Source organism: Anguilla rostrata, chromosome 3 (assembly GCF_018555375.3).
Source record: "Anguilla rostrata isolate EN2019 chromosome 3, ASM1855537v3, whole genome shotgun sequence".
Lineage (NCBI taxonomy): Eukaryota > Metazoa > Chordata > Actinopteri > Anguilliformes > Anguillidae > Anguilla > Anguilla rostrata.
The window spans coordinates 58,950,351-58,959,224 of NC_057935.1; the positions used below are offsets into that span (position 1 = coordinate 58,950,351).

Sequence of the window (8,874 nt, forward strand, 5' to 3'; positions counted from 1 at the left end):
ACAACACATTATACATTAGCATGGAATTTCACCAACACATGCTCTGTTAATGTATTGCAATGGCACAGTAAAATTCATATTTGCAGAAAATCTTGTGATTCTGCGAAGGTGATAAATGATGATAAATGTTTCAACATACACTTGCATGACATATATGATACATGTGCTGTTCAGCAGTGAGGGTAGAGTGAGGTTGCAGAAGCCCCATACTGGGGGTGGAGCTACAAAGTCCGACCAATCAGTGAACCAATAGAAAGACCTGGCTCTCCACAGAAAAGCACCATGATTGGTTCACAGCAGTCAGACACTGCTGGCACACGGTAGGTCCGCCCACTCATGATCTCTTGAAAGCTCATTGTGACATCGCCACTGTACGGTATGTCCTGTTTTCTATGGTGAATTGTGGGTAGGGTCTTAAGGTTCACAAGACAGCTCACGGTGAGCCAACCTTCATTACCTGAAGTGGGGACAAAGCATTTCTTTTCGGTGGTTGGGGAGGGTCTGGAATCCACCGCCATTGTCTCTCAAAAAGTCGAGAGATTCACAACATTTCTTCAAAAGAAGAATGAGACTGCACAAAAACAACCAGAAGATGCAAATTTCTGTAAAAAAAATCTTTATTACATTCTTAATACCACATACTGTATCTCCATTGTACAACAATATATCTCTGGTGTCTGTTTAACAACTTCTTAAGCTCATAATACACCTTAAAAGTCCAGACAATGCGTACACATGTATATGTATATTCAATAATGAAAACACAAGGGACAGTCGTGTTAAAGGAAACGCTACAGTTTTTGTTGCATTTTTTAGTCACTGTTTTTAAAAAAATAGAATTACAATCTTACAAGACAAAAAAAAGGTGGAAACTAAACAAGAGAGAACAGGGTAATCAACAGGGCAGAAATCGACAACGAAGAAACAAAAAACCGGACAAACAAAACAAAATCACAACAAAACCAACAAAAAATTCCAAGAATAAAATCCATCTTTTAGTTATTACAATATTTTTTGTATTTTTTTTTTCACTTCCATTTATTTATTTACTTGTTTATTTTTTAAGTCTACGTCCTTCACAACTCAGACTCATAAGGTCCGGTAATGATAGCGATATCAGACGAGGGTTAAAAGGTCCTTTTTGACTCTCCTGCGATGGACATTCACGAGGACACACAGCTAACTGTGCACAGTGATCGAGGAAAAACACGGTCTTCCGTCCGGCGTGATGAGTCGACTGCACTGACTGCAGAAGACCCGGCTGTCTCCCTGAGTGACTGTGCTTGGCTGCACCAGAACCCCACACCTTCCCCCGCAAGACGGGGGGGGGGGGGGGGGGTGCCACTGCAATTGTCATTTTAAAATTTTTACATTTTTTTTCCCCAAAAAAGTGAGTGGGGGTGGTGTTGCTACCGTCCATCCAAAAACCATCAAGTAACACCCTAACGTGAGAGCTGTTGCCCTGCCCCCCCCCCCTGAACCTCCAGCCCCCAGGAAGAGCACTGAGAGCGATCACATGATCACAGGCCCAGCGCGGGTTCCCGGTTAGCGGGTCAGAAAGACGATTTTAGCGGGTCAGAGGCACGACCCCCATGATTGTCAAGAGTGTAGGCCAGGGGGGCGGGGCCTGGCGGGAGTTTAGGGGCTTTTTTGGGGGAAGGGGGGGGGGGGGGCATGCTGAGTCCACCCCTGGCCAGAGGTCTAGTGGAGTGTTAAAAAAAAAAAAAAAAAAAAATTTTACGTGCGAAAATAAATCTGTACAAAATATATCTATGTCTGTTCTGAATTATCTTCCTTCAGTGTGTCTTTTTTACTTCTCTGTATTACAACAACAAATATAGAATACAATTCGTCATGACAACAGTATTAGGAGCAGTAATGGTGATAATAACCATGCTAAGTCCTAGCTGTTTACTCAGGGCGGTACCCCAAAACTCTGTCAGCCTTCCGAAGTACATGAAGAGGGACGAGGGTGTTTGGGGGGGGGGGGGGGGGTGGGGGTGGAGGGGCGGAGCACACATTTACAAAAGAATACAGTGCTGCCCTCAGGAGCAGCTCTACAGTACGATGCTCTCAATAGGGTCCCCCACCCCCCAGCAGGAGAGGTCACATGATCACACGTACACAGCGTCTCTGCCCCTTCCCACCTGTCCTTCTGTCTTTCGCGAGAGTTCACGGCAGTTTAAGACAGTCCCAACTGCCGCCTCCCTCTCTCCTTTCGACAGCGCCTCCCCCTCCTTTTACTTGCGTTCCTTCGAGGGGGGGGGTAGTTTTTTTTTTTTTTTTTTTTGGAGCTTCCCACAGTTTCAGGGTCATTTTTAAGGTGAGCGGTGCATCGCACTGCACGTGTCTCTTAAGTTCCAACATTCCAGCAGGTTCTCAACACACAAAAAAAAAGGAAAACAAGAATTGGACAGAAACGAAAGGAAGGAAAAACACGGATGAAATGCTTGTCCTCTGTCTTCATTTGAAAAGAAACGTCCTGTCCCCCCCCCACAGCCAGGTCTGACCCTCCGCCCCCCCCATCCTGGTCGACGTTTGGGGGCTGCGGAGCGAACCCGACCTGGCCGCCATTTTGTTTCGGCCTCCTCCAGTTTCCTCTTCCGTGGGGGGGCGTTTGCAGTGTCTGCGGAAACCCTGAGAAGTCGAGCTGCTGGAGCGCCTGTCCTGTCCGAGCCGCTCCTCCTCCCCTCCTTCCCCACCAGCGTTCCAGGCCTTTTCCTGCCGTCCAATGTTTTCTTTTTCTTTTTAAAAATTTTTAATTTCCAGACGCGCTGGAATTTTCCTTAGGCAGTCACTGGGAGGCAGGGAGCCAATCACACTGTCCCGGCTACTTTTTTTCTCCCTCTATACATACACACACATATATATATATATATCTATCATACACATTCTTATTCAATAAATGTTTTTTTTCTAAATGCATTTATAAACAAAAATAACATACTTTTGTCTTTCTCTCGAAGTGGCGATTGCAAAGGGAAAAAGGGAATTGGGACTGAGGTTTTACCATTGAAACTTGCAAACGCTGTCTGCACGCACGTCGTTCGGAACGCCTGCAGGGCAGCGAGTTAGTGCTTCGTCTGTGCGCGTGTGAGAGTGTGTGTGTGTGCGCTGTGTGGTGTGTGTGCGCTTGTGCGTGTGAGAGTGTGTGTGTGTGTGCGCTTGTGCGTGTGTGAGAGTGTGTGTGTGTGTGTGCGCTTGTGCGTGTGCACGCACAGTGTTGCTCGTGTTGTGCAATTTACCCGTGCATGGCAGCCAAAGTGATAAGGGCGATGTATAAGGGCAATAAATGATTGGGAGATGAACTGTTGTTTCCCAACACGCTAAACCTAGGTCACAGTCGTTACTTCCTTGTTGCTACGAGAAAAAAAACCGTCAAGTGATCTTGGTCCCTTTGAACTGGCTGTTTGGAGAAAAAAAAAAGGCTAAACAGTTTTGGCCACTGTAAATGGTGAAGAGTTGACTGGTGGATGAGGTATATTGTGAAAAATAATTTGGGCGTTGTACCACTGCCGACCACAGGGGGCAGTATGTACATTCTTGTTTGCGTCTAAGGGGTACATTCACGTTTTTTTTTCGCTGGAGGGACTTAGGGCGCACCGAGGATTGGGCAGGAGGAGCCTGAATTCTCCCTCACGCCGTGGAGCCATTTTGGCTCAAGGTGGTGCACAATCTCATACAGAAGCACAGTAAACTGAGGAAGATAAGCTACTGACCCTGTTTACCGTACGGTATGTACGCCCGCAATACCCTCAGCGCCAGCACCTGGAGTGTGATGTCACGGTGAGAAAGGCCCTGCTGTGTAAGACTAGGGCCGGCTCACTCCAGCAGTGTAAGCTGCTGTGACCATTAGTGTTTAAGGGAGACTGGAGGTCGAAGGTCGAAGGTCAGAGGTGTAGTGGGTGTAGTGTGTGGAGTAACGTGGTCGATTGTCACTGAACTGCTGGTCGAATTCTCCCGATTGCCCGCACCTCTGCCTCTGCCCCTCTCCAAACACACCCTCTCTTCTTCTTCTTCTTTCTTTCTTTCCCCTCTCTCTATTTCTCCCTTCCCTCTCTCTCTCCACTCCGCTCCGCTGGAGCTTAGCTGTCCGTGGAGTCGGGGAAGGCGATTTCGCTGCCGAACACCGCAGAGCGGCGAGTGCGCGGTGGACAGCGAAGAACCAGTGTCGACGCGGTTGCAGGACTCATCGGGCGCTTGGCGCATCTGCGGAGAGGAGATGGAGGACGTAACGAATTTATCCAAGCTGTTCACTCAGGCTGGCAGAAGAAAAGTGGTGTACATTCATTGGCTAATGAGTTGGAGAGTGGTACACACTCATTGGCTGATGAGTGTGTGAATGCTGCATGCTCATTGGCTGATGAGTGTGTGAATGCTGCATGCTCACCATTGGCTGATGGGTGGGTGAATGCTGCATGCTCATTGGCTGATGGGTGGGTGAATGCTGCATGCTCATTGGTTGATGGGTGGGTGAACGGTGCATGCTCATTGGCTGATGGGTGGGTGAATGCTGCATGCTCATTGGCTGATGGGTGGGTGAATGCTGCATGCTCATTGGCTGAATGGTTGGAGAGCAGTGCGCAGGTGTAATTACCTTGGCCAGTTTGGTCTCGCTGGCGCAGTTCCTGTGAAGACAGTGCTGCAGGGCCAGGTACACCTTCTCCTGCAGCCGCTGCACCTTCAGGGAGTCCGTCAGCCACAGCCGGTCTGCAGGAGGAGCAGGGGGAGCAGCAGGGGCAGGAGGAGGAGGAGCAGGGTCAGGAGCAGGAGGAGGAGGAGGAGGAGAGGGAACAGGAACAAGAACAGAGGTCACAAACTGAGCTGTGCACTAGTCGGTCTAAAAAACTTCCCTGTGCAAGAGGGCCACTGAATGGATCAGTCAATGTGTGTGTGTGTGCGTGTGTTTGTCTGTGTGTATATGCATATGTGTGTGTGTGTGCGCATGTGTATAGTGTGTATGCGCGTGTGTGTATAGTGTGTATATGTGTGTGTGTGTGTGCGAGTGTGTATGTGTGCGCGCACGTGTGTGTGTGTGTGTGTGTGTGTGTGTGTGTGTGTGCGCCTCAGGCTCACCTGGTGACAGGAGCACGGCGGCGCTGAACAGAGCCATCTCCTCCTCTGTGAGCTGCAGGCGGCACAGGCCTTTAGCCAGCTCGTACATGGAGCTCACCAGGTCATCACATCCTGCACAGGGAAACACAGAAACGCAGAGCGCGTTAGCAAGCTGCAGCTAGCGCAGCGCACGCATCAACTGCAGAACACAACAGAGTCCAGCTGCAGCGAGCGCCAGCAACATCGACAGGAACAGAACGCAGAGCGCGTTAGCAAGCTGCAGCTAGCGCAGTACTCTCTGAAGCAGTAACATAACTGGATTAGCCAGGAGCAGCTTGTGCTAGCTAATTACCAAGCTAGCACTTTCATAATGTGGTCTGTCTCTTAGCCAGCCAGCTAGCCAATGCTTGTTCTCAGACCACACAGCTAAGCACGAACAAACACATTTCTGAAGCTCCTCCAACAACGTTAATATGAGGCCTCCTTTATTTCTCGCCAGAGTACGAAAACGCATCTCTCTCTGGACGGGTGAGCTCCCAATTCTGTTTCACCGACAGAACGAACCCGCTGCCACTAGATTGATGAGACTAATAAACAGGTCACAACTAGGTCACGGCATTCACTTCATTGTATTTATTTTATTTTTTATTTATTTTGAACCCGAAACGGTATTGCGTTACGCGGTACGAACACTGGGAACGGAAAGCCGCAGGAACCCAAACGGGCCTTTGTCTGAGCGAAGCCGATTCCAGGAAGACGCCAGGGACGAATAAGAACGGGCCCTTCGCCAGCGACGGCCCCGGAAGGCCCCCCCACCCCCCCACCCCGGCGAGACGTATCCAGGCAACCGACCAGGGCCACGTCGTCATCGCAATGACTCAGGATCAGGTTCCCCGTGCCCGTATCCTGACCCTATCCTAAATGGCAAAAACTGATCCCCGGTCAGTTTGTGAATAGAGGCCCTGGGGAAGGGGGGGGGGGGGTGGGCTTTAATCGCATAGAGTGGGGGCCTTAAGTGAATTTTGGGACCCTGCCTTCGGCCCAGTAGTCACGGGGGGGGGGGGGGGGGGGGGGGGAGGGGTTGTCTTACCAAGAGCCTTGAAGAGTTGAGGTCCGGCAAACTTGCCGTCGAAGAGCATGGTGTGGTTCAGCGGGTTGTAGGCACGACACATGCGGATCAACAGCACCTCCAGGCAACCTATCAGCCAATAGGAGACAAGAAGGAAGCGTTCGGTGATAAACAGAGAGCGACAAAAAACAAAGAAAGAGCAGGAGAGACGGAGGGAAGAGGAGGAGGAGGAGACCCGGTTAGCACAGGATTCCACTGCATCAGACAGAGACAGGCTGTGTGTGTGTGTGTGTGCGTGCGTGTGAGTGTGTGTGTGTGTGTGTGTGTGTGTGTGTGTGCGTGTGATGTGTGTGTGTGTGTGTGTGTGGCGTGTCGAGTGTGTGTGTGTGTAGTGTGTGTGGTGTGTGTCGTGTGTGTGTGTGTGCGTGTGGTGATCGTGTGTGTGTGTGTGTGTGTGTGTCGTGTGTGTGATATGTGTGTGTGTGTGAATCAGAGTGTGTGTGTGTGTGTGTGTGTGTGTGTGAATCAGAGTGTGTGTGTGTGTGTGTGTGTGTGTGTGTGTGTGTGTGAATCAGAGTGTGTGTGTGTGTGTGTGTGTGTGTGTACATGCGTCAGTGTGCGAGCCTGTGAATGGGGCGTAGCAGCCAGGTTAGCCTGTCGGTGCTGACCCGCTTTGAGGAGGATGATCTGGTCGTTCTGGCAGAGGTCCATGAAGCCGGGGATGCGCTTGGCGAACTCCACCACGTACTGGATGGCGTTGGTGATGTGATGGGCGCACTGCTGCCACATCCACTCGGCAGACTGCGGGTTCAGGGTGGGGGGGCGGGGCAGAGGGAGGGGCCAACAGTGATGATGTCACAAATGACTTGTCGTTCCAATCATTGACCATTTGTCTGAACAAATCCAAAGGCTTGAGCAAACTCTGCGAATGCTAAACTAAGCTAAACACAGTGACTGGTTCAAACGAGTCGGTTGCCAACACGGGTGGAAAGTCCAAGGGGTCAGTAAGTAAAAGTTCACGGGATTCTTCCACCCGCGAACTCAGCCAGCTGATTTCACTCATCAGGGCTACCTCCCGGCTGAAGAATTGTGCTAATTAGCAAATTTAGGTGATTGGAAGAAAACATTGGGGAGGACTTTCACTTTCTGAACTTTCTTTTCCACCTCTGTGGAACCCCACCAACTTTTGGTCACGTAAAATGCTTAGAGCTGGCCAACCCAGTTCCTGGATATTTACCGTCCTGTAGGTTTTCACTCCGACCCCAACAGAGCAGGCCTCATTCAGCAGCCAGAGATCTTGTTAGAGATCTCAGTAGAGTAGAGTGAAATGAAAGCCTACAGGACAGTATATCTCCAGGCACAGGGCTGGGCAGCCCTGATCTAGGCCCCGGCCTACGTCCTGGTCTCTGTGGCGTGCCGGGCCGGCGCAGGCCTGCGCTCACCTTGCCCTGGAAGGCGCGCGTCTCCTCGGGTGTGTACAGGTTCCAGGTGAGCCTCCTCAGCTCCTCGGCGCTGTACTGACACGTCTCCAGGTGGGACTTGACCACGTTCTGCGCGATGTGCTCTGAGAGAAGAAGAAAAAAAAACGTTCACGTCAACGGCGAGCCGGTCACGCGTCTCTTTCGCTGCGCTCACATGACACCGCTCACCTGGCACCGCTCACCTGCAGCAACGCCTGGCGACGCCAAACACGCGCCTTCACAGGAACAGCCTGACAGACCTGACTAAGGTTTCTGAGGTAGGAATCAGCTGCGGGCGTGCTACGGCTACACCTGAATTCCTCTCGCTCACGGCACAATGGCGCACAAGCCCCAACCGCTAACCGCTAACTCCGGAATTTCACAGGGAATTCAAAAACTGTCAGTTAGAGTGACAAACTGCCATTGCCCAAACCGGTTTAAAACATCAAACACCTGTTTCAACACCTGGGAGCCTTTTACCAGGCTGAGAAGGGAGGTGTAATGCAGGCTCATAGCTGCACATGCTCTAACCGATACACACCCAGCACACACAGCCACTCGGAAAGCAAAGAGCCAGGAGCGCCCCCTGCTGGTCACTGACCTGTCTCCAGCTGAGACAGCTCCTCGGGCAGGGCGTCCAGCGGCGAGTGGTCGAAGAGGGCGGTCTCGTGCAGCAGGTCGTACTCGTGCTTGACGTGGCCGCCGTCGCCGACGTCCAGGCCGCACTGCTCGGGGGAGCTGTGGGAGGACAGGCTGCTGCCGCCGCTGCTCCCGCCCCCTCCGCCCCAGGCCACGCCCCCGCAGGCTCCGCCCAGCAGCTCCAGGCCACAGTAGCCGCCGGCGCCCTCGGGCGTGAGCGGCAGGTCGAAGAGCAGGCCGTCGGGCAGCGTGGCGATGTCGTCCAGGTCGCTGAGGGCGGCGCTGGAGCCGCTGCTCAGGCCGCCGTCCTCGCCGGACTCCTCCTCCTCCTGCGTGGCGCCCGCCAGCGCCGCGCAGCCCGACTGCGACTGCTGGTGCTTCTGCACCTCCGCGTACAGGCTGTCCCGCTGCTTCTTCGACATGCGGCCGAACTTCACCGCTGCAGTGCGGGCGCGACAAACACACACAAAAAAAAAAAAACAGGCGCAAAACCATTAAGGCCAGTCTAGATTTTATCCCGTTCAGAAGTTGTTAACGAGAGAGGAGACGTGTTTGAAGAGCGGAGAGGAGCAGTGTTCTGAGAGCAGTGTTTGAGCAGTGACAGGTTCTGAAGAGAGAGCAGTGTTCTGAGGGAGGGAGAACAGTGTTCTG

At 52.0% G+C, this 8,874-nt stretch overlaps 1 protein-coding gene and 1 long non-coding RNA gene across 2 annotated transcripts in view; one reads left to right on the forward strand and one right to left on the reverse strand.

Annotated features, from left to right (window-relative positions):
• Positions 1-3,134: 3,134 nt before the first annotated feature.
• LOC135251372 (uncharacterized) lies at positions 3,135-3,406 on the forward strand. The gene is made up of 2 exons (XR_010329134.1): positions 3,135-3,185; positions 3,222-3,406. It is a non-coding gene; the product is annotated as an uncharacterized LOC135251372 (long non-coding RNA).
• Positions 3,407-4,275: 869 nt separating this feature from the next.
• LOC135251373 (nuclear receptor ROR-beta-like) overlaps positions 4,276-8,874 on the reverse strand; it is a 12,969-nt gene continuing 8,370 nt past the window's right edge. The window contains exons 4-9 of the mRNA XM_064328753.1: positions 8,186-8,662; positions 7,567-7,688; positions 6,793-6,925; positions 6,146-6,253; positions 5,077-5,187; positions 4,276-4,710 (exon numbers count right to left, since the gene is read on the reverse strand). Of these exons, the coding sequence (XP_064184823.1) occupies positions 4,295-4,710; positions 5,077-5,187; positions 6,146-6,253; positions 6,793-6,925; positions 7,567-7,688; positions 8,186-8,662 (1,367 nt within the window). The 3' untranslated portion in view covers positions 4,276-4,294. The remainder of the gene's footprint in view (positions 4,711-5,076; positions 5,188-6,145; positions 6,254-6,792; positions 6,926-7,566; positions 7,689-8,185; positions 8,663-8,874) is intronic.